Consider the following 25,708-nt stretch of genomic DNA (forward strand, 5'->3'; position numbering starts at 1 on the left):
ACTGAAAGATTTTATTTTATTCTTCGTTCTGTGAGATTTCTATATTTTAAATACATTTACAAAAATATACACATGGTAAATTTATGTATGATCATTGTAAAAATATATTTAACAAATGATCTCAAAAACCTGTTAGCGAAACCCATACTACGAGAATGTCATTCCGACAATAAGACAACCAATGACACTGACATGATAATGTCGTTTTTGACAATTGACAACCAATGACGTTTACGGTTTTGTGCGGATGGAGTAGTAAAATAGTATTTTTGTAAAACTAGAATAAAAATTAAAGGCATATAAGTAGTTTTAAGCTAAACTTAAGTGTTTAAATTAGTAGAAAATGTGATGTTTCTATAACCGATCTGTCATATACATAGAGTTAAGGCTTAAAGGCCCTGATTGACCTCGTCGACTGATTCGAAGGACTATCGTGCAAATAAATTAGGTATGTCGGTTTGGTCAGCCAGTACAGCTGGAAATAATTACCACTCCGCTTTACCAGGTGGCCATTTCGGTTCCTCTAACAACTGGTGTCCCAAATTAAGCAAGGTATGATATAACTTTAGATGCATGTAATAACATAGTGATTACTAATCTTAGCTTGATTGGAATGACAACTATAATTACTGTTTACTAGTAGCTAGTTGTGTATCAGTCGTGAAGGAGCGCGGCGCACTTCAGACGCGCGTCCAGTAATAATGCTTGACCAACACCCATTTAATTATCTTCTAAAGTTGTGACTATAATCATAATTTGTGCTGTGGAATTCAGTGGACAGTGATGGAAAAATTTTATGTGTTTCTTGAACTTTGATCTTGTCTTAGGGTATGATATTATTTTGTATCACCAATAAGAAGTGTGATACATGTTGTTGCTTGAAACATCAGCTTATTATTTGTTTTATCTATCCTACATCTTTGTTACTGATATTTAATGCACCAAAATTTTACCTGCCTTGATAATTATTTAGTTTATTTATTTTTATACAAATTCCTGTTTATTTATTTACTTTATATCAAATTATTTTACAAAGCATGTAGTGATTAGAATTGTGTGTTAATTATTTTATTGATATGATTTTTTTTTATTTTGTCCTATAAAGGAGTGGATGACAGGTATTTAGCGAGCATTTTGATCAGTTTTGTGGCACGCAGACACTGAAGATTTTACTACTTATCATTTTCTAACAAGAGTGAGTTTACAATGGTTGTTATTGGGAGAAGGGTTTCAATTTAAGTTATCTAACTGCATATATTTAACAAATCCATACATTACATAAGTCATAACTGTACCTGTAGCGCTACTCAGGTTGTCCTAGACCATGTTAATACTGAAAGTTGTCCAGATAATCCGGTGTAATGATGTCAAGGGCATGAAGTGTAGGACCGTGGTACTTTTTATCGCAGTGCATTATCATTACGTAAACATTATAATTGTTAATGTTTGTGGTCATTTGATAAAACAACATGTGAAACATATATTAACATATTGTGACCTAGATTTACTTGATTAAAACAATTTGATAACTTAGCTTTTTTTTTATATCTAGTTCTGTGAAATGAAACTTAAAATAACAAACTGGTTTTCTTTCTTTCAAAAATTATTCATGTCTTGTCAGCATCTTTGTGGAATAAGAAGTTTTTTGCATTTCTTTTTTATATGGATATAAAGCTTAATTTAATCAAATCATAAACATCATAGTTTGGCTTTCACATACCAATTCATACAGGAGTTTGTTATTGTATAATAAAAACCAATTTTCCTTTGATTATTTTATCCACATTAACTATTGTATTGATATTTTGTTACATACTGCACTAATCATGCCATGATCAAATGAATTCAAATACAAATGTATGAAGCATTGCGTTTTTAAGGATTCTAAATATATGTAAAATTACACCTATAACCCCGAAGGGGTAAACACGGGACATTACGGCAATTCAAAATAAAGATGTTAATTTGTGCATTTTTCTAATTAGAAAAATTACCTAAGGTCCATTAGTGTATGCCAATTAACAACTTATGTGATGTATGGATAACATTTGGGCTACTATTGGTGTTTGGTGAAACTGCTTTCTAAAAATAAAAACTATAAACAAACTCCAAATGTTTGATACCACTGTTTTAGACCTCTTAATGTTATGTTAAATAATTAATATTTTTTAAGGTTGCACCTAGGTTGCACTTTAAAAAATATTCAGAAATAAATTTCTTATCAAATCGTTGAAAATGTTATGGAGGCCACATGAAATATTATGCTAATAACACTTAGATTTTTATTTACCATCTGCTTCTTAAGAGGGGATTTTCTGTAATCCCCATGTTAGACGAACGACTTGGGGGTCGCAATTAAGCCACCAAAAATTTTGGCGATTGGCTGTCTCTATCTGTATTATAACTTTCGTGAGAGATACCAAATTCATTATTATGGTCTTCACAGTCGCCATATCGTGTGTCGCGGAATGCTGCTCATAAATATGAGCCTCCAGAATGGCTTGAAACTAGTTGAGTTCCTTATTAAACAGTTATATGAGTAAGTCAAATCTGCTATAAAATTAATCTCCTACCACAGCCAGCACAGATTAATGTGACTGACCATAGTATCTATCAACCAATTCCTACATGATTATGCATACTGTGTAGTAAATTCCTCTACTAACAAATATTTCTGACAGTTGGCTATTCTCCACTTAAACAGATTAACTCTATTTTTTTTTGCTACAAATCTATGTTGACCCAATTAGATATTCTAATGATAACGTCTAATGTGCCCTCCATAAACCTGATAGCTATAAACTAGCGTAGTATTAGTTAGTAATTACTTCGGATTTGCTAGTCGCTAGGATAGTTAATAAAAGCTTTGATAAATGGCGCGGTTTTATAGATTTATTGGTTGCATCCTTATCTCAATTTTTGTGGTAATTGGTATTCACTGTGCTCACAGTTTGGTGGTCAAATGTGGTCGATTATCTTCTTATCTTAATGTACGGCAGGAAGAGGCGATTTGGAGTAAGGTTAATCAGCATTCAGGGAATTATAATTTTTTGGCATCTAGGGATAATTGTGGTTTTTAGGGGGCCAACATCTTAATTAAATAGTAAATGTTGTAATTAACCTAATTTTAGAATGGTAAGTTTTGATAATTCTTTTGTTTTTGATAGAAAATAGTGAGAGTAGAGTCAAAAATAGGACACTTTTACTGTCGAATTTAATGTTGATATTGCAAGACAAGAAATGTCTTTAGAATTATAAGACATCTTCTACCCTTTGCTTCCTCAATTATTCTTTATTGATCGGTATTTACTGGTAACTACGGAAAACCGTAAGGAAAAAGTGGTGGTGGTCCCATGGGGTTTCAATTTCACTTAATCAATTACCAGCTAATTGGTTTCGGGTTCGTTCTCTAATTACCTCTTTAATTACTTATTTGTTGTTTTGTGTTGTATCTTTGTGAACTTTCTTTTTTGTACCAATACTATATCGATTTAAAATTAATTATGTTTTATAATTATGAGTTTTGTGTATATAATTGTGAAGTGTATGTAATACTTCTATTTTTATGTGCAATATGTTTTTATTTCCGTATAATAATCCTCATATACCTACTTGCAATGATAAAACTACCCACGGACTACATAGCAGTCATGAGCTTACAATATGATAAAAGTTGGAAGTAGCCATTTTAAACGCTGATACAGTATTGCAGATAGTTGTTGTTTAGACATGTGAGTAACATATCATGTATCCACGATACCACTATAACTCAAACATGATTTCCCCATTAAAACGCCATTTCGTGGCTCATAACTTGGTTTTACAGTAAAACTCGGTGATGGTGCATTTGTTTAGGAATCATGGTGTGTTAATGTGTTCTGGTATTGGCAGCAGCATAAGTGCGCGATGTCGGGCGAGACTCCAATCCAGTCGGCGGACGGATTCCACACGCCAGCCTATTTGTCATGGAGGAAACTGCAGCTCAGCAGGGCAAAGCTCAAAGCCTCCAGCAAGACATCAGCTCTACTCTCCGGATTCGCTATGGTAAGTCTTTTACTAAATCAACTTTAAATTATGAAGTATTGCGTCGTTTTACATTAAATCCTTTGTAATGTAGTAAAGGGCGATTATGTAATATTACAGCAATAAGTTATCTTATCGAAAATCAATACGAGATAACAAATAATTTCCGTAAAATTATTAGAAGATAACGATAGCGTAATTTGTCAACAGGTAGCGATGGTTGAGATTCAACTTAATACGGATGAGAATGGAAAGTCGAAAGTGCCTAAGGAAATGCTAGTAGCCTTCGCAGTATGTACGACACTGCTAGTTGCAGTGCATATGCTGGCTCTTATGATAAGTACATGTATCCTGCCGAACATCGAAGCCGTTGGCAATCTCCACAGCATATCCCTCGTCCACGAATCGCCTCACGAACGACTCCACTGGTACATAGAGATAGCGTGGGCCTTCTCCACGCTACTCGGTCTCATACTGTTCCTCATAGAGATAGCCATTCTCTGCTGGGTGAAGTTCTACGACCTGAACCCGACGGCAGCATGGTCTGCTTGCGTTGTCCTCATTCCAGTCATGATTGTGTTCCTAGCCTTCGCCATACACTTCTACATGTCGTTAGCCAAGCACAAATACGAAGTGACGGCCACAGGCATCAAAGAACTTGAATTGCTCAAAGAACAGATCGAAATGGGAGACCACGATGCTCGTATGAATCATTTGCCGTTGCTCGAGCAAGGCCGCATCGTTTGATTATCTACGTGAGTGTCCTATGTCCTATTTGGAATGTTATATTACCTTTTGTTTGTGAGTGTACACCATTGATTATTAGGTAAGTTATCATGTACTTAGATTGTTAAGATTGTACTTATTGAGTGCCAACGTACAGGTTACACGATACGAACTGTTTAGGGGCGCTTTAATTGATCAAATGTTACTACAGGGCTAATAGGTACTTGTTACTAGCCGCAAGAGTCGAATGGCTCGTACGTTTAACCCTGTAGTCTTGGTTTTGAAAATTGTGTTGTGGTAACAATGTGCCTTGTGGGAAAAATAACCTTCCTAGTGTCTTCCTAAACCAGTTAATTTTATAGGAATGTTATTAGTAGGTGGCCACGACTCATAAAACCCCAATGCAGTTACAGTTCACGCCCTGATACATGTTTGGCAAGCGGCCTTGTCAATGTCGATGACATTTCACTTTTCCGCGAAACATCACCATAGGCACAAGGCTCAATTGGCCGCGAATTGTTATTGCGTCACAATATAAAAAAAAACAATGTCAAAAAACGGTCACACGTTAGGCAGCAGATGAAGAAATGTATGAATTTGAGTTGAATTTAAATATGTAACGGGGTATTTTATACTTATAATAATTTTTGTTTTAAAATCTCATTTTGTATACAGGTAGTAGACACAGACAAAGTAAACTAGTTATAGATAACAATAACGAATCTCTGTTAATGTACATTTGTTGTTTATAATATCAACGACGCCATAATAGTATCGATTTGAATGAAATGAACGCCAATCTATTAGAGTTACTAGAAGTAATTAATACTGTTCCAGTTGCATTGATCAAATCCAATCCATACATATAGTTAAACATGACGTACAAACTAATAATCCTTCTAAGTATATATCTACTATTTATAGTAATAATATTTAAAAAGAAACAAAATGTTACGAATTTGTGGACAAGAATCACCCTGTTGCTGTTTATAGATGGTTGGCCTATTTTTTAAATTTCCATTCACTGGCTGTTGCAGTCCCATTGTAATTATTGTTTGAAATAATTATGGTCTGGAATAACACATAGGCTAATTTTAACCGGGAAAGAGGGCGATACCGCGTGCAGTAGCTAGTTTGATAATTTAATAAACCTATGTTTTCATGTGCTATGTATGTATTAATTTCGTGCAATGCTAAAATTTAGGCTCCGAACACAATTTGAATAATTGAATGACAATTAAAAATGTTGCAATATTTTTTGTAGTACTTAGTAGGTATAGATTGGTAAGATATTTATGTATGTACCTAGTGTACACGTCAAAGGATAATGCCTGAAATTGTATGGAGCAATAACCCAGAATCGATTAAAATATTTTATGTGTGGCAACGTAGAGTATTATACTTAATTGTATAATTATAATAGTCCTCCTTACCGATTTCGGTAACGGCGCCTTTACATAAGCTATTTTCTGTCGTGGGCCCTGATGTGACCAGCCAGACCGAACTTAGTTTTAAAAATTCCAACCACTGCTCTAACAAAATTGCAGGCTCCTGGCCGTCCGGTTATGGTTTTTCCAAGAACTAATAGCGTATTTGTAACCTCTGATTTGCTGTATTATATTTTTCATGAATTATTTTAATCGACTCTAGGTTTTTTTTGGCATTCTCCTTTCTGTTTAAGTTTTTATCATATCACAATTCGGTCACTTACAATAATTATGTAGAATACTTATGTACAATACAATATACAATTAATGTTCACTTACGAATGCATGTGCCGTTATATAAAAATACGTAGATTTTTGGACGATATATCAAGGCGCTTATTAAATGGCACTAGACAAGATTTTTATAAAAGAGAACTGTTCATGTTAGAACATCTAATTTTATCTTTTTTAGTTAATACCACAAGGAAACGAAATTAGGAAAGAAAAAGTAGTATCCTTTATTTAACAGAATAAGTAACTATAAAATAAAATTACACAAAATTAAATTACAGTAGCCAAAAATCTAGTAAAACATTAAAAAACTATTATAGGTACTTACCTCGTTAATACCTATTAATCTAGGTACCTATCTGAGATGTTAACCGATTCAATGCTACATTGACTAGACATTTTTCTACATAGTACTTACATCGGCAGGTCAACATACTCCTTTCTGTCATATACGATCTTCAACCTTATTCATTTAATATAAAATCGAAAATCCCATGAAAACATTGGCAGAAAAGAATAGCTTGACCTGCTGTGCCTGTATTAATGCATGATTAGGTTTGCTAGTAAGTCAAACGTGATCGTTCCGAAGCTTTACATCGCGAAAAGGGTTAATGTACCGTAAATGTCAGTGGAGTTATATTTCAACCGCAGCTGGGGTATAAGGCCTTGTTTATTAAAGAAAAAAATGTAAAGAACAGCAATTTAGATGATATTTTCCTCAAAAACATACAATATGGAGATCACTCATATTAGCTCAAAGAGAATAATGTACTTTTTGGCTCTTACTAGGCCTATTTCGCTCATTTTTTGTATATCGCCAGCCAAGATGATGAATGTGGTTAAGTCATAAAAGGATTCCCCATAACATAGATTTCGTTGTAATTTTGTAACTAGGTAGGTAGCTACTGAGAATAATTTAGCAAGTCTCACGTTTAATCAACAATAAATTATTAACGTTTAACGTGCTTACTAAAATAGCGATAATAACATCATGAAACCTCGCTAACCAGTAGATACGAACTTCATAACAACTCCTTAAGTAATTACCTATTATGAATCAAGACTTATGCAACACGACAAAATGGCGACGGTTATATTGAAATAGTATAATCTAACTATCTGTATAATTATGGTAATTATATTTTTGTATCACAACAAGTGACCATATCCATAGCATATCTATTTTATTCAAGTCCTTCGTCATTCTCTTACATCGCATAAGGATCTCATGATTATGGGCTCTAGTTGAACTCGAAAATAGTCTAACATGATAACATCTTCGTAACAGAATTATTTGAATAAATAGTACCTAAATAATTTTATGTACGTAATAGTATGGAGCTATAAACATAATTACATTTTGAATTTTAAATTATAAACATAATTTATCATAAGTACTATCGCAGCATTGAATCGGTGACCAGCCAACACCAGTGTACCTTATTTTAATTAGAGCAAGCGCTGTACACATGTCTATTAATTTGTAAGCCGAAAACTAAGGCAATAACATGATATTGACTGTATTTATTACTTAATCCAATAAGTACTGTGATATAATAATGAATGACATTATAAATCTGTTAATATATAAGTGAATTTAGTATTTAAATTGTATAATATTATTATATATATAAATAAAATGGTAACCTGTAGAATTTTATATAAGAAATAATTTTACAATGTTGTTATTTTTAATGATCTTGTAGAACACATTATTACATTTGGTCGATGCATTTCATGAGGTTTTTGTCAAATTCACCCTTCTTCTGTTTCATCCAAAACTCGCTCTTTTCAAGAATTCTCTTCGGGTATTTCAATTCCACCTGTAACGAATAATAGGTACAACGTTAATAAAATTGTTTAACATTTGCCAACAACTGCCAAGTGTCAGCATGGTCTAGTCGCAGATCCTATAACTTGGTACTGGCTATCAGAATTAAAATTAAAGATTTACGACTAATTCCTTAAATCAATCTTTAAGTAGATAAGTAAGAGTTAGTACCTAAATACCTACTTAGATATTATTAAATATACTATTAGGTATGACTCATCAATGATTATGCCCATGGACACCCGAAACATCAGAGTAAAAGCATGAAGCAACACTTAAAATTTATTCTCTCTAACTCGCAAAAAACAATAAAAGTATTTCTTCTAATAGCCCATGGCCGTACGGTACGAGGCCCGCGTTGCTCTATGCATGCCCATGGCTTACATCTGTAAGGTTTGAACTGTGCTATTCTGTAACTGTAAATTCGAACTTTTCGAAGTGATCTCGATCATAGTATCGCCCGTCGTTGGTGGAGATCAAATTCACGACCACGATAAAATTCACTTAGATCTTTCAAATTGCAAGTTACAGAATAGCTTAGCTGGGCTAAAAGAGGTATCAGCTGATACAGAATCCGTCATCAACTTCATTTTGCAGACATACAGGGTCATTTGCCTATATGTGACGTTATAGGACGTTGTTCATCGATCGCCAAGCATGCACACATTAAATATTAAGTCAAAACTTGTTTGAGTGTCCAATGATGTCATCAGCTCATTTCAGTATAAGGAAATGTGATCTACGAATACGCGGTAATATAGTGCCTACTTAAGTATTTGGTTTGCAGCGTTTTGTATAAATTCAGAATTTGTCGAATAGGTGCCTGCAATGAATATCGACCTTGTGCCTTAAGGATAAAATTCATTTTAAAAAAACTTGCAGTTGTAACTTATTTATTTTCTTTTGTTTGACGTGCGTTGTCTCCGTGACGTCATAGAGTTCATCCTGTCTTGTGTCGAATAAAAAATGTAACTGACATCACTTGGAATTTCATAGAATTGGCATTTTATGTTCATCTTCTATAGAATCACAGTTTTATAGATATGGAGCGAAAATGTAGCAAATAGTAGGTAAATGTAGCGGGTAACTTTCTTTGCTAAATACTCTTGTATGTTGTGGAAGGAAAATTACATATTACGAAAAATATTTAACTCGGTTAATTATGTATTATCTACACAGCAGCTCACCTACTTAGATACGTGAATACACATAGAGGCGTCAGGCATTCTTAGCCGGTGCGGTCTACGCGTTTGTTTACGTACAATTCACACGAATTTTTCAACAAGAGTTTTTGCGACTACCTAGATATTAGCCATGCTAACAACATTGCATTGTTTAGAAGCAATTACGTAATTTACCGTTTAATTGATCGTGTAGAAACTTTAGGTACTTAGTACTTGTTCCTTTTATAGGAAGATTGTGTGCATTACTTGATTTGATGATAATAATTATTATTATGACCTGCAGGTCATAATATCATCACATAGGAAATATTACCAACTTACTTATCTAGGTACCTATCTATAAATAAGTTCTCGAAATTCAGAACCGGATTGAGTGCTTAACCGCAAGCATCCTGTCTTGTCCACCTTAATAAGTGCAGTGACTAACTCATTACGTCTGCAAATTGTAGGTATCTGCTAGTAGCAAGTGAGTGCGAAAATTCTCAAAATTAAGTATATCTTTTGGTATAGAAATTGTCGTCATAAGACATCAGCCTTTGCTATAAAATCTACGCAGTTGGCGGGTGTTTTGAATACCTATCGCAGATAGCCAGTCTATCCTTTACTGTAGATATCTATCTATACATATAATAAAATCGTAGAAAAGTGCTGTCTGTACATTGAAAATAAAAATAAAAAAAATAGCAGGGGTTATTGTTATGTCGATGTCGAACCCAAAAATGTAATTAACTTTTTTTTTGTCTGTTTGTCTGTTTGTCTGTTTGTCTGTTTGTCTGTTTGTCTGTTTGTCTGTTCGTCTGTGCGCGCTAATCTCAGAAACGGCTGATCCGAGTTGGATGCGGTTTTCACGAATATATTGTGGGATGCTTAAATTTACATTTAGTGTATGTTTTATGTCAATCGGTTCATAAATAAAAAAGTTATGTCAAATTAAAGAATCACGTCGAACATTCTATGCTTATACCATTAATCTCCGCAACTATTTGACGGATTTGGTTGAAATTTGGTACAGATATAGTTTAGAACCTTAGAAAGGACATAGATATATTTTTATTTCAAAAATCAAAAAATAAAAATAAGAAATAAATTATTTATAAATAATTCTATGTCGATCGTTACACGACTTCGGTTCATGTTATTGTTTTAATTTATCGAAAAAAAGTAAATAAATAGTAAAAAGGTATGAAAAAAATAATATCAATATAATAAAACATTTAGTACAAAGAAAATGCTCTAACGGAGTATAGATAATTCTATGTTCGTTACACGACTTCGGTTCATGTTATTGTTTTAATTCATCGAAAAAAGTAAATAAATAGTAAAAAGGTATGAAAAAAATAATATCAATATAATTAAACTTTTAGTACAAAGAAAATGCCCGAACGGAGTATAAATAAATAATCCAAGTTGTCTTTATCCTCGATAGATGGCGTTGGGATCGAAATAGATCGCGCTATGGTTTCGTTACATTCATTTGGTTGGGTATCGGCCGAGCGCTTCGGTACTATCGTAGAAAAAGTGTATTATCAGTCGTATGATTATTTGTGTGTAGTGGTCCTGCTGTTTCGTATATTCTAAATTGGTTTCGTTGTATTTGTCATTTAATAAGTTTATTTGTTGGGTTTTCCTGGTTTTTTGGTTAAACTATTTAACGTAGGTTTAGTTTGATATCGATTATTAGTAGTTACTGTAGTTAGTTTTTTTAATAAAATTGTAAGTCTAATTTATAAATTAATTAGATTAGATTTAAGTCGTTTCTTTTAAATTATTTATTTTAAGCTTGGTTATTATAGCATAGAGGATAGGTTGTAATATAGTTTCTTTTTTAATTGTTATAAATTCGTAATTCGTAGCTTTCTTTAGTTTTAAGTTAGTTTAGGTCCGTTTTTAAACTATTTTTTCAATGCCCTAAGTGAGTATACATCTATTAAATTCAAACGCAGAGCTCATTATGTTGATTTTTGAAGAGTTCCCTGGAATATCTTCCACATCTCATTTTTGAAGAGATCCCGCGAGATCGGGAACTATGTGGTTAAAACCAAAAATTTGCCGGAAGTCACTATTCCACGCGAACGAAGTCGCGGGCAAAAGCTAGTAGTGAATATGACTATGAGTAACAACTTGTGTAAGCTGAATGGGCATTTAAATATCAGGACAATAATTATCGAGCAAGAACTATGTAAACTATAAAGCGATGTGACTAGATTTTTCGTAGTAGTTTCTTTTTATAACAAGGTAACACCAGGGTGTTTATTGCAGAAACCTATTTAAGCTATAGATGCGAAGGCGCTTATAATCATTTATTATCTATATTCTAAAGATATTGTGATTGAGGCGCCAAACACTACCCAGGTACTGAGATATTTAGGTAGGTACTGTGTAACAATATAATTATATCCACTTATTGTTACAGTGACAAAACCTACAAGTCACATGGATTCTTATTGTTCTATTGTAGGTAGGTTGTACAATACGACATAACGCTAAGTGCTTATTAATTCGGTAAGTAGGTACTTAGCTGTAGTTAAGTGCTTACCAAAAAGAAATACTGACCAAGAGCAAATTGAACTCGTCCATCTAGAGTATAAATACCGTATGTGTACCTATTACATAATGTTTAACTTAAGGCTTGTGTCAAAGAAGTAAGTATCTACACCTAACAATCTACCTACATACTTCGTCGTGATGTTTCTTTGCTTTCATACAATATTAAAATTTTATGACCAATTCATTTTAAAATTAATCACGCAATAGGCACTTATGCTAATTAATGTTACCTACTTACTCACCTTTGGTATAGGATAAGGCGTAGGTCTCACGCAGGACTGTCGCACCAATATATCGGACATCTTGGACATGACACAGATATCATTCTCCCAGCATCCTTCCTGGATCTGGCCGGTCCGCATGTGGTAGAACCGTCCGTAACCATTCTTAACGTCATTTTCAAAATGCCCTTCGTATCTATTCCCGTCAGCTGCGTTCAACCGAAAAATGGTTAATTCAAGGTTGAAAAAATAATCAAATACTTATGTGTAGTTAAGTAGGTAGGTAGGTACTTAGTGTGTTTGCAAACAGCGTGCGTTTACAATATCAGTAAAGGCTACATCAACCTCCACTAATCTCAACATCCTACAAGAAACTTTGAACTTTGTCGCAAAGTTATAAGGTTGAAAATCTATGGGATAACTTAATGTGCTGCCGTTTCTAGCTAGTTCTTATCGTGGGAACTGTTGCCGATATAAACAAAAGAAGGTAACTTCAAACTGGCTGCGATTACAACGTTTATACAGCCGATATGGGCACATCTGTAGGTCGCAAGTGGTCGGACTTCCGGCGTTTATAAGACTTCTCGACTTCTCGTGCGGTTGATAAAAGATGATTTCGTGAGATAGATATTTCTCGGCGCATTGATATGTTGGGTTGAATGCGAAGTTTGTATTATGAAGTAAAATCATTTACTTCACATGTAGGTACGTAGGTGTGTGTACCTAAGCAGTCTTCGCAAATATTGCCCCACGCGCCGTCTAGACGTAGGAATGTATGTAGGTACTTTATCTACCTAATTCGGCTAAAAATAAAAAATCTATGTGTTTCTGCCTAGGATAATTCAGAACGCATTTTATATTTTTTTTTTTTTTTTTTATTGTTAAATGGGACGACGTTTGGCCGCTATCTCACCTGATGGTAAGTGATGATGTGGCCTACGATGGAGCACGTCTGCCCATTAGCAACCTATTCACTCGGGCTTTGAAGACACCCAGGTTATACCCATCAGGAAACACAGACTCCGGCAAGGAGTTCCACTCCCTAGCAGTTCGCACAAGGAAGCTTGAAGCGAAGCGCTTCGTGCGTGTGGGTGGGATATCCACCATGACGCCTCGCCGATTGTCTTGTGGTTCGATGATGGAAAGGACTAGGAGGAATCAAGTTGTGCAATTCCCCCGCACACTCTCCGAAATGTATCCGGTAAAAAACGGAAAGGCTTGCGACCTTGCGCCTGTGTTCAAGGCTTTGAAGCCGGGCCTCCACAAGCGCATCATCGTTGATGAGCTTCTTGGCACGCCTTTCAATGTGTTCGAGCGCATCCAGCTGGCATTTAGCCGAGCCGTCCCAAAGGTGAGAACAGTACTCCATACATGACCGAACCTGCGCTTGGTACAGGCTCAGCAGTTGTTCTGGTGTGAAGTACCGTCTCACCTTCGAGAGGATACCCAATTTCCTACCAGCCAGATGCGCCTTCGACTCTATATATGAGCCGAAGTTTAGCGTTGGCGATAGAGTTACGCCAAGAAGCTCTAGATGATCCGATACTGGAACAGATACATTTCGGAAAGTAGGAGCCAGCGGAAATTGACTCCGTTTGGCGGAGAATAGACACGCCTGGGTTTTGGTAGCGTTGAACTTGACCAAGTTGGCGTCTCCCCAATCGGAGACCGCCTTCAAGGACGAGTTCAACCGTTCGACCATGGATTCTCTTAGAGACTGGATCTGTGTTCCGCTAGTCCGCGCATCGGACACATACCTTTCAACAACTGTGCTGTCATCTGCATACCCAAAGATACCGGGCTTAAGCAGGTCGTTGATGTGCAGCAAAAAGAGCGTTGCTGAAAGTACTGACCCCTGAGGAACTCCGGCGTTGATGCCAAATTGGTCAGACGAGCAGCCATCGATGACTACTCGAATTGACCGATCCCTCAGGAAGTCTGCAATCCATTTGCACAGATCAGTGGGAAGTCCATATGCAGGAAGCTTGCCGATAAGGCTGTCGTGCCACACCCTATCAAAGGCCTTTGATATATCGAGCGAGACCGCTAATGCCTCCCCGTGCTTCTCGATGGCCTCGCTCCAGATGTGAGTGGCATACGCAAGAAGGTCCCCAGTAGATCGGTTGCGGCGAAACCCATATTGCCGATCGCTGAGGAGGTCGTTACCTTCAAGGTATGCCAGGAGCCTGTTGTTAAGTACACGTTCCATACTCTTGCAGAGTATGGACGTGACCGAGATAGGTCGGTAATTATTAGGGTCGGCACGACTACCTTTTTTGGGCACAGGCTGCACGTTGGCCAGCTTCCATGCAACCGGCACTTGACCCGTCTCCAAGGAAAGGCGAAACAGACGTGTCAGGACTGGAGACAACTCAGGCGCACATGTTTTTAAAACTACGGCTGGGATTCCGTCGGGTCCACTGGCCTTGTTCACGTCGAGATTACGCAACGTCTTATACACCTCCTTCTGTCGGATGCGAATTTTGGACATTTTCGTCTCGCATACGTTATGTAGAGAAGGAGGTATAGCGCCACCAGTATCAAGACGTGAAGACTCCGCAAATAGAGAAGCAAACAAGTTCGCTTTCTCTACTGCGGTGTGAGCCAGCGTCCCGTCAGACCCCAGGAGAGGCGGTAGTGAGGGGCGGCAGAAGTTCGATTCAACCGCCTTGGCCAGGGACCAGAACGCTTTACTGCCCGCTGGGTAGGAAGCCAGTTTGTTCCCTATTCGGCCAATGTGGTTGAACCGAGCCATCCGCAATGCCTTTTTGCACGACTTGGCAGCCCGGTTGAAGGCTCTCTTCTTCTGAGGAGTGTCGCCAGCCTTACGGCGCCTGGCATCCGCCCATGCCAAGTATGCCGCATGCTTTCGCGCCTCAGCACGTCCGCAGTCGGCATCAAACCATGGACGAGTGCCACCGATAGATGGTGCGTCCGAGAATGGGATGTAGTATTCCATGCCCTGACGCACCACCCCGGCTACGGCATCCGCACAAGCTGACGGGTCACTGGATGAGAAGCAAACAGGCCGCCAAGGATAGGATGCAAAGAAAGATCGCATCCCATCCCAATCTGCTGACTTGTACCGCCACATCCGCCGAGATCCTCTGGGACTGGGATCCTGCGGGGAGTGTGTGGATACAGATTTCACCAGACAGTGGTCAGAACTACCCAGGGGTGATGAAACTGACACTAAGTAGCTGTCTGGATCAGTTGTCAGCAGAAGGTCTAAGCAGTTGGCAGTTTGTGTATCGACATCAGGCACCCTTGTGGCCTCATGGACCAGCTGGGTCAGGCCAAGCGTCAGCGCAAGCTTACGCATCTCCCTCCCAGCATGGTCAGTGCACTGGTATGGGAACAGCCACTCCTGGTGATGGGCGTTAAAGTCCCCCAGTAACACGAACTGGGCCGAAGGGTACCTCCGCCGAGCCGTATCCGCCGCCTCCTCAAGGTATTGCGCTAATCTGGTCGTCTCCAAATCTCCGCTGTGCGACCGATAGACACAGGCATAGAGAATTTTCTCCATGCCTGTGTCCACCAGTATCCACAATGTAGAGTAACTGGGGTCTTCAAAGTCTCGGAGACGCCGGTAACAGACGCCGTCCTGGACGTACAGGCATACGCCTGCACGGTCAACAAAATTGTGCTCCAGGGTAAAACCTGGGTAGTTTAGGTACGAAGCGTCGGACGGACATCTGATCTGGGTCTCCGAGAGAAACAAGAGCGTGGGGTTCTCGGTCTCAAGATGGTGATGGACCGCATTGAGATTGGAGTGCAAGCCTCGGATATTAGAGAGGTGCACTTTGAGGGAGAGGGAGTGCAGCCGCTGTTTAACCCTTTTCTTAGCTCTTGTTTTCATTAAGGAGTGTGAGGTTGCTGAGAGGATGGCAGTGAAATGTTCCTCCACACAGGCGACCCCAGACGCGCACTGCAGTTAGCTACATCAATGGGAGGCCAGCCTGGAGACTGCGGGGACGCCCGAGCCCCCCATGAATATCCATCGGGCCCTCTCGTCCGGTCGCCAACCGGCACGATGGCGTATCCATGGGATTTTTCGCTAGATGGCGGGGCAGCCTTTCACGTGTGGCTAGCACGCTAATTGGGCCCCCAACTATCTGCGGTCGGCCAGCGGTGCACCGTGCCTCGGATCCCGCTACCCTCCGCGACTGGCCACCCGATGCAGCCACACCAGCGCGCGCCAGATCGGTCTACCCATAGTGGAACAAACATTTCGACCCATCCTCTCATACGGCGGCACCGAGCATCGTGGCGGAACACGGCTAGGCCGCTTGGCGACACGGTTTTGCTCGGTGGGTGGTCATAATGCCGTCGGCCGAAGCCTACCACCAAAGTGTCACCTGGTTAGCACCACCCAGAGGCCACGTGTAGGGATTCATTTTTATGGGTGCTCTCCTACGGACGAGGGTGACTCAGCCTCCAAAATATGGCCACGTCAACTATTCCCGAGGGTGTTCTAGGAGCCGACTACTAGCTACATGTTTAACTGAGACCGAGCAAATGCGACCTCTAACTAACCATCTATCAATCGTCACAAACGTGAAATGTATGGCAAACCCCTCTAGAGGAAGGTCGTAGTCCATCAGAAGACTGTCACAGTTGACGATGAACAGTTACAAAATCACTTACCTTGTAAAAATAAACCAATTCCTTGTTTCTTATCTTTATGAAAGTAGCCAGCGTAGAAGGTTCCGTCCGCGTACCACATGTTCCCGTATCCGTGCCTCATGCCTCGTTTGAAGAAGCCCATGTACGTAGCTCCGTCCTCGTGGTACATCCAGCCGGAGCCGTCAGGGTAACCGCGAGCCCAGTCGCCTCGGTACACTAGTCTAAACGTACCATTTGGCTGCCGTTTGCTGAGCAGGCCAAAGCCGTGCCTGACAGATAAAAGGTAGTAGGTAGCTTGAAGGTTGGTACTAATTATTAGAGGTATACCTAGCACAACCTAGGCCTTTTTTTTTGAGGGGGAAAATTATTCAATGACTTCTCCCGCCTTGGGCGAGACAAGAGGGAGTGTCAGACTCTTACTGACTAAAAACCACTCCGTTCCTTCTCCTGCTTTTTGAGCCGGAGCCACGGTAAGCCCGCTAGGTAGTCCGCAGCAACCTATGCCTAGCCCTTGCATGAACTAGGTAGGCATACCACTCACCTATAACCTTGGTACCAGTCCCCTTCATATAGATTTCCGCCTATAGTTAAGAATCTGCCTTTACCTGCGAATGCAATAGAGTTAGGTCAGTTCTCCAAACTCGACAGGTTTTTATGCAAAAAGATTAAGGGTCTCAGACAAGACAAGGCTATAATATAACAGATACCGCAGCCAGCTTAACCATGCACAGAAACAAGTAGGCCCAGTCTATCTAGACAATGTAATAGCCATTAACACTTCGATGGGCAAGTTATTATAGGTATGACTATCTATACATTATCTAATAAAATTATATTTTGTTAAAAGTTGTCTCATAGAGTTATTAGAACTGTGAAGATCTATTTTAGGGTTCGTGCGTAAATAAGTCCATAATAACATAGTATCTACCTTCCTTCTTGTCGTTTTTCCAATCTCCGATATATTTATCAAATCTCGACGTAAAGATCGCATGCCGAAGACCATTCTTTATAGATTTCTTGTGCGCCGCTATCAAAAGGGGTGTAAACTCCCGTGGTTTGTGATAGAAAGGCATTATTTAAACACTTTATATAAATACTATATTATAGGTAGGTAAATACTTTCTAAAGTGACGATTTGACGGGACAAAAATGACAAGACATGTAATATATCAAAGACTATAAATTAATATTCTACATGGCAAAGCTGTCATTATAAAATGCCTTGCAACAAACTTTTTCAAGGAACTTAAGTTACGGGTATGAAATCCATGCGATTCTGAAGCAATTACTGTAGTAAGTCTGGTCTAATATCATTAAAAAAATATATTATAACCTTTTTTAACAGACAACAACCTACCAGAATGCTAAAATAAAACTCAGACACAAACTTAACTAATCTTTTAATTACATAATTACAACACTACATAAATAAATGCTTATTGTTTGCCGTGCGCCTTCTTCAAGCCCCTACTGAGGTCGATCAGCTGCTGGTAATATTCCCTGAAGCCCTGCAAGGCCAGCTCCTGTTGGCTCTTCATGCTGGAAGTACCAGTAATGTACTTCTCTATACATTCTACACACTTGCTGTCCAGCTGAATATCTTCTTCCGTAAGGGTCTCAGGTTTCGTCAGTTGCACTGGTGTGGGCAGGATCTGTCGAAAGATGTTTAAATAAAATTATTAGTTCAAAACCGGACACTGAAAATTCAATGCAGGAAAAGGCCAAGTGTAATTATCTAATTTAAGCAGGGAATAAGGGTGGAGTTAACTTCCATACACAATTGAAATACACCTTTAGTATAGTTTGTGTTATATACCCAATTAAAATAAGTTTTGAAAATCTGAAAACACGGATGACACCTAAACTGTACCCTTAGTACGAGTTTGTTTCACGCGTTCGGCGCTCTGATTGGCCAGCTCGAATAATCCAACAAATCAGAGCGCCGAACGCGCTCTCGTTTCGATTACATAATTTACATAATACTTTAAACGTAGAGCAAACTTGTACTAAGGGTATACAGTACGAGCGTGCTCGACTAATTTCAAATCGCGACCGGGGCCTAGAATCATAAGCAATATGCACGACGGAATGTGCCACGTATGCATAAATCATGTATTTATTTATAATTTAGTATGTAAGTCTCACAGTTACAAGTATTCCTAGAACAAGTAAAAACCAATAAATAATTTACTCACTTGCTGTGCCAAGGTCCTTGCTACATCTCCATTAGCGACGTCGCCGTGTATGTCCTGCCGCAACGCGCTTAGAAGCACGGCCTCCCTGACAGCCCCTCCCTGGATCAGCTCCAGCATCAAATTGTCCATACTCTTGTGCCAAGTTAGGTAGAAGGTCATTGGTCCGAAATGGCGAGTCGACCTGGAAAAGAAATATAAGTCACAATCTGATAAATGAGATTGTGTTCAGACACTGTAGTTCCTACCCATGGAATAAAAGTGCGAGTTTATTATATATATGAGTATGAGTATCGTATGTCTTAACTGATAAATGATCAAGAAGGATGTTGACAAGTGATATACATAAATCTTGTATTTTCCCTGTTTTCATGCTTTTCTAAATTTCATTCTATTCGGTTCTTGTGTTCTGGAGCTATAGCGTCAGGAACGAAAACCCGACTTATTTTTATATTATCGATTACGAAATTTTCATTAATTGTATCAATTTCAGAACAGAAAGTAAGTAGCTAATTTTATTAAACACAGTATATTATGTATCCTCACCTTAACAGCTCATACTTGCTCTTGCTATCAACATGTTGGTAGGTAATGCTGGTCACGCGCTGGTAGGATGGCTCGTCAGGTTCATATTGAACACAGGCACGATCCAGCACAAACTCATACTTCTCTCTGTCCAGTAAGCTGTTCAGTTTCTCGATATCAGCAAACATCAGTGGCTCGCGTAGTTTGCGACCATTCAGCGGGAAATACGCCTAAAATTAAATGTTTAATTAATTTCAGGAATAATCAGATTTTTAGCTGTCCAAAGTAAAATGTTAAATTGTTTTTTTACGACTACTTTATCATATATAATGAAAACAAAAAGTATTTACCTGATTCAACCTTTTTCTGACATCATGATCACAGCTGCGAAGAGTACCATCAGGATCACTGAAATTTTAATAATAGACAATGGTGAGTTAACTGAATAATTTTTTTGGTAAAAGTAGTGATTTGAATGATTGAAATAAAAAACTGCATTGGTGGTCGACTTGTTGCTATTGCGACTACCAGGCAGAGGGTGTGGGGTTCGATTCCAGTGTGGAGCAAAGTATTACTGGGCTATGTAGTAGTTTGGCTAATGTATGAAACTTATAACAGAAATGCAGTTGTGGTTTTAGGACCGGGTCCTCTTTCAAACTCTTTAATATGTTTTAAATGTAATTCATATGTATCTTAGATACTTAAACTTGTAGTGGTAGTAAGATGCTTACCGTTCAATAATAATTCTGTGTTCATTAGCCACACCAAAAGTGATGTCTGTGAATATGTACTTTGCTGTATCATACCCTATAAGGGCTGGGTCATTGGATAACACATCTTCAATGTGTTGCTGGATCTGCAAGGTATAAACAATAATAATTCAAGTGAGAAGTGATTAAACTTTAATGAATCATGTACAGTAGCATAGTTGTCTGCTCATTTAAGAAATTAAAGTTGTGAAATTATGAAAGGGTTGATTATTATTCTGATAAAATTCTAATAAGAATCTCATACACTTACACAGGACACAGATATTGTAGTAACAAACACATATTATTTGAGGAACATTTAAAGCAAAATAATCTTACCTTAACAACTGGTGGCATCTGAAGTAATCTGTCAGCCTTTTCGTTAGCTTTAGCGATTTCCTCCTCAAGCTCTTCGTTTGTTAAAAACTTGTAAGATGGTGTCTTCAGGACACTGAAGCCATGGTTCGTTCTTTTACGAAATACTTTATTGAAGTCCGGCCGAGTCAAACGTTTCAACAATATTTGAACGTTGGAAGAAAAGAACTTCGGTGCAGGATCTTGGTCTCCATCTAAATTAATAGATTTATGTGATAATGTAGCATTTTATATATAAGGTTTGTAGAAAACTTTAATTGGTTACGTGAAAATACACTTACCGTATAAAGATGGGACTAAGCTTAACTTGCGACTAGATATAATAAGTATTTGGGCATCTGTAACTATGTTTCTCGGATTGTTTCGTGCAAGTCTACGAAAAATAAGCGACATTTTAGGGATTTGTGTTGTTCTGAATTATTCTAACCTAAAACATAAAATGTTTTTGGTTTAGTGTTTTTTTTACATTTTGACAGCTATTTCAAATTTGAAATCATGTCTTTTGGGATAAATACTAAACTTAAATTCTCGTATTACTTGCTAAAACCGATTTACCGGTTTTTACTACTTCCGTCAGGGTTGCAAGATTTAATTTTCATATCGATAACGGTAATTTTTAGAAGCTACAACATTGGTTTCGTCAAAGTCAAAATAATATTTTGACTTTTGACCAAAAGTCAAAATAATACAGTATCCGTGTTGCTGTGTTGTAATTTATCTATCTAATTTCCGAGAAAATAACGTTAATAACTCATACATTAAAAACAGAACAACGTCTTGATGATTTGTTCTTATCGTCATGGCCAAAAGGAAAGCGGCTGTGAATGATATCATTTATGAATTGGACAATGAGGACATCGTTCTCAGTAGTGACGATGAGGTTAAAACACCCAAAATAAATCGTTTGGAGACAGTAAATAATATAATCACTATCTCGGACGACAAAGATGTTAAAATAGACAATAGTTTAGAATTAAATAATGTAGATAAATCAATCGAAGACGGCGAAATCGCAGCTGAAGCGCCTTTGCACAATGGAGGGAAAATTACGACTGACTTATCAAATGATACTCCAAAGCGTATTGATTCCGTACATACTCCAAAAGATACTAGTTCTCGGGGTGAAGACGAAGTGGATAACGTGAAAAAAATAATTAGCGAAGGTTCTAAGACTACGATATTTAACGAGGACATAGTGATAGACTCGCCGGGAAACAGCGACTTGGGAGTCGAGGGATGCGAAAATCGGACTCCTTTGGTTACAGTACGATTTAAGGACGGTAAGATGGCGAGTATATACAAGGAGAAGGTGAAAGCATTTATGATAAAACTTATAAAGATCCATGAAGGCGTCACTGAAGGAATGAATACTGAGACTGACATTGAACTAGATATTTGGCCTGAAGACTTGAATGATAGTGAAGTACACAACAATACTTCTGAAGTCTCAGAGGAAAGTAGCTTATTCTTCGTAGATACTGACCCCTGTGTGGACCGGCCTAATTTAGTCCCTAGATACAGACAGGTAAGGTCTTATTTCGCAAGTTAAGTAATATATGTGTGCATTTTATTAGTCTTATCATAAGAAGTATCCTATTCAAGCATAAAATATATACCTACTATCAGTATACTACTTTATGCTTGCAACATATAATATAATCTGAACAACAGTTGCGCAATAAATAAAACTATTATAGTTAAATTAATTTGTGAGGGTATATTGATATTTATTAATCATATTTTGTTCAAATACTTGTAAATGATTCTGACTGGAAACTCTAATATGACCTAATAAGACATCTAATTGGATTTCAGGCTTCAACACTCATCTCAAATACTCCTGAGAAGGAAGCTTCTCCTCCCCCATTGAGAAGAGGACCGACATGCTTCAATTGTGATGGTGCTCATCAACTCAGAGACTGCACTGTACCCAGAGACCACGCTAGAATAGCGGAGAAGAGAAAAGCTATGAATTCTTCTAGAGTTGGGTATGTTTCTATTTTAGCATACATTATTTATATAATAATGCCATTTGTTATGTAAAGAGGCATAATACCCACTCTTTGCCAATTCTTGTGATACCATTCTCGCAGAAAATGGGTGTGAAAGAACAGTTACACTATGTTTTGCCGTTCAAGGGGTTACTGGGGCCTCTAAAAGATGAATATCCTAATTAATTATGAAAATTCTGTATAACTTCTATTACAGACGATACCATGTAGAAGATGATCAGAAATATGGGCATTTAATACCTGGCAGAATATCAGGACAGTTGCGGCATGCCCTGGGGCTGAAGAGAAATGAATTGCCACTGCATATCTATCGTATGAGGTTATTAGGATACCCACCTGGCTGGTTAGAAGAAGCCAGGATATCACATTCTGGTATCTCCATGTTTGATTCAATGGTAAATATTTTTAATATTCTAAGACCTACAGATAAGACTTCTATAGAAAAGATTTCCAAATTAAATACTCAAATAAGTTGCCCTTGTGAAAACTTGATGAACGTGGTAGGCTTATGCACAAATATTACTGAAATAAAATAATAAAACGGATAGGGATAGATATAGATTTAAATAGGTATATGATAATTCTTGTTGCAAACATAACTCCTATCCCAATTTGTAGACAAAATATTACTACTGCATTCGTTACTTCCAGGGTAATGCTATACAGGACCCAGAAGAGGAAGAAGGCGAAGTGGCTGAGCCTGGCAGCAAGGACAAGTTTGACATCAAGAAGATTTTGGACTTCCCCGGGTTTAATGTACCCGCCAGCTCACGGTACATCGAGGTCAGTAATTGTTTATAATAGGATCTTGTATTGAAATATGTAACATATGGCACTTAGTTTTATGTCACAATTCCATTGTTCTTCTCCCAGTTGTGCAGTCTCTTTTGTGCCTTAAGACATTCTGTCTCCTGGGATCTAAGGCAGTTATTTATGTCCCTGGTATGTGCCGGAATTCACTGTTTTAGTATTTTCATGGTTGTATTTACTGAATATCCTGGCTTACAAATGTTGTAACTTGCAGCGGTTTTGGGAGGTTATAACAAAAATAAACGAACATATTACATTTCTAATTCCAGGAGTCCCAACAATTCGGCTTACCACCAATGTCGGAGCAGGACAGTAAGATGGCGATGCTTCAATACCTGGCCCCCAACGCTATGAAAGCGTACAAGCGCAAGAAACTCACATTCTTCCCGTCAGCATCCACTAACACCACGCTCGAGGGGCAGGCAGAGATGGAACTTGATAGTGGAGATGGTGAGTAACATAAACATTCTGTTAGTTAAGCTCTAGTCTTGTTGTAATGATCGCAATTGTTCTGTCTATACCAAATATATTGTTTCTTTGAAGTAGTAGTCACAAGTATGGCTTATCATGATCAATAACATAGATTCAATAATTTATCGACTACAAATTAATGATATAATTTATGGACTCTGTGAATTGGCCCCTATATACACTACAGGTACAAATAACTAACAAAATCTGTTACAATTACAGAAGTAGCACAATTTCCCTCCAACCCTCCATTACCGGATGAAGCGCCGCCCCCTCCTCCCCCTCCTCCAACGACGCCACCACCACCGCCGCCGCCAGGCTCACCACCACTACCGCCACCACCTCCCGAAGACAAACCTGAGAGCTCAGAGGATGATCTCCAAGTGGTCGAGGTCCTCAAAGTCGGAGATATACCAGTGCCAAAGGTTGATCTGTCCAGTGAAAAGGAGGATGTGAGTTATGTGATCAGATTCAGATCTATTCTATGCTTATTTTTATAAGTTTGAATATACTTGATTGATTAAAACATGCATGTAAGTAAAATATGTGCTATGTCAAATTATGTCATTGTACCTATTGCAGATTATTTGTGATTGTCTAACAATACCAATCCTTGATAACTCATGTTTTTGTTGCTATGTATGTTTTAACCAAAAGGGCAAACTAAACTTTCTTCTTTCAGACCACCATGCAAAGCAGTGGACGCAGCAGCCCCACATTAGATGACTTAGAAGAGAAGAAACGCCTCCTTTTAAGTGCTTTACAGAATGATTCACCTCTTAACACATCCGTTATCACTATACTGGACACTACAGACGAGAATATGCTAGATAAAACAATTGACGATACTGTAAATAATGATGACAATGCTAAAGAAGAAAATGCAAAGGTTGGCGTCAGCAGTAATGACAACACTCAACCTGCCAGCAATAACACGGAACTCTCAAATGACAAAATAATAGAAGAAAACAGACTTGAACCAACGCCAGAGCCATCAACATCAACTGCAGAAAATAATGACGAGGAGGTGAACAAAAAAGACAGTACTCCAGAAGTTCCCTCGACACCAGAATCTAAGCCTGGTCAGGTTAAAGAAACGCAGTATGGTACACCAGTCATGAACATAGCTTCCTCGTACCTCAAACTACCAACAGACGAGAAATTCGCAAAAGATATTTGTGACGTCATCAACTTTGAAAACTTACCCAATTCGACAGGAAAGTACAAGAAAATAAGTGCATTACTTAGGAAAGTTAAGAATGAAGTGGATAGGATACAGGACTCATGATGCACGGAATCCCCTTCTGGGGATGGGACCTAAAACTGTTGACGTTATATAATGCAAAGTATGTACGGAATTGTTAGTGTATTTGTAAAATTGAGCCGACGTATTTTTATACTACTCAATAGATTAGGACAATTCCATTTTTGGATATCGAGCAATATTTTAGAAGGTATTTGTGTACTGTTGTGTTATTTTTAATTAAATAATTGTTAATTTCAGTTACCGAGACAGTGGTGCGTTTTAGCATAATATATGTATAGACATGTTAACATTTACAAGTGTTAATATTATTGTATAACATACAGCCGTTTCCATGTTTTAAAACAATTTGCATTTTACAGTGTTCATTTTCCATTGCAATACACAGTTTTGTAATATTGTCGTGTTTCATATTTCATGGCGGAATGATGTAA

At 38.0% G+C, this 25,708-nt stretch overlaps 5 protein-coding genes and 1 long non-coding RNA gene across 17 annotated transcripts in view; 3 read left to right on the forward strand and 3 right to left on the reverse strand.

The window, feature by feature from the left end:
* LOC126912206 (uncharacterized) overlaps positions 1–13,335 on the forward strand; it is an 87,155-nt gene extending 73,820 nt beyond the window's left edge. Inside the window, exon 2 of the long non-coding RNA XR_007706821.1 lies at positions 13,247–13,335. This is a non-coding gene — a long non-coding RNA (uncharacterized LOC126912206). The remainder of the gene's footprint in view (positions 1–13,246) is intronic.
* Positions 1–25,708, reverse strand: part of LOC118266881 (caspase-8) — a 404,424-nt gene that overhangs the window by 167,351 nt on the left and 211,365 nt on the right. The window lies entirely within an intron of this gene.
* On the forward strand, positions 216–8,200 carry LOC118266798 (calcium release-activated calcium channel protein 1). 12 transcript variants are annotated; one of them, XM_035580357.2, is made up of 4 exons: positions 216–552; positions 1,106–1,195; positions 3,892–4,044; positions 4,234–8,200. In XM_035580357.2, exons 3-4 carry the CDS (start codon positions 3,907–3,909, stop codon positions 4,768–4,770), a joined length of 675 nt encoding a protein of 224 aa, XP_035436250.1. In that variant the 5' UTR covers positions 216–552; positions 1,106–1,195; positions 3,892–3,906; the 3' UTR covers positions 4,771–8,200. The 12 variants fall into 12 exon arrangements, with proteins under 12 accessions (XP_035436250.1, XP_035436254.1, XP_035436252.1 ...); XM_035580361.2 differs by having other exon boundaries at positions 3,895–4,044; XM_035580359.2 differs by having other exon boundaries at positions 216–448.
* LOC118266799 (MORN repeat-containing protein 3-like) lies at positions 8,140–18,052 on the reverse strand. The gene is made up of 5 exons (XM_035580368.2): positions 17,805–18,052; positions 17,418–17,481; positions 16,898–17,145; positions 12,272–12,459; positions 8,140–8,290 (listed from the first exon to the last, which is right to left on the reverse strand). Exons 1-5 carry the CDS (start codon positions 17,947–17,949, stop codon positions 8,183–8,185), a joined length of 753 nt encoding a protein of 250 aa, XP_035436261.1. The 5' UTR covers positions 17,950–18,052; the 3' UTR covers positions 8,140–8,182.
* Positions 18,260–21,178, reverse strand: LOC118266797 (28S ribosomal protein S22, mitochondrial). The gene is made up of 7 exons (XM_035580354.2): positions 20,999–21,178; positions 20,682–20,911; positions 20,325–20,449; positions 19,944–20,001; positions 19,615–19,823; positions 19,072–19,252; positions 18,260–18,528 (listed from the first exon to the last, which is right to left on the reverse strand). The coding sequence occupies exons 1-7, from the start codon at positions 21,108–21,110 to the stop codon at positions 18,313–18,315; spliced, it is 1,131 nt and encodes a 376-aa protein (XP_035436247.2). The 5' UTR covers positions 21,111–21,178; the 3' UTR covers positions 18,260–18,312.
* Positions 21,363–25,672, forward strand: LOC118266796 (zinc finger CCHC domain-containing protein 8 homolog). Its single transcript, XM_035580353.2, has 7 exons — positions 21,363–22,242; positions 22,533–22,705; positions 22,926–23,124; positions 23,381–23,512; positions 23,809–23,989; positions 24,233–24,462; positions 24,693–25,672. The coding sequence occupies exons 1-7, from the start codon at positions 21,517–21,519 to the stop codon at positions 25,296–25,298; spliced, it is 2,247 nt and encodes a 748-aa protein (XP_035436246.2). The 5' UTR covers positions 21,363–21,516; the 3' UTR covers positions 25,299–25,672.

The sequence above is a fragment of the Spodoptera frugiperda genome, chromosome 23, assembly GCF_023101765.2.
Source record: "Spodoptera frugiperda isolate SF20-4 chromosome 23, AGI-APGP_CSIRO_Sfru_2.0, whole genome shotgun sequence".
Classification (NCBI taxonomy): Eukaryota; Metazoa; Arthropoda; class Insecta; order Lepidoptera; family Noctuidae; genus Spodoptera; species Spodoptera frugiperda.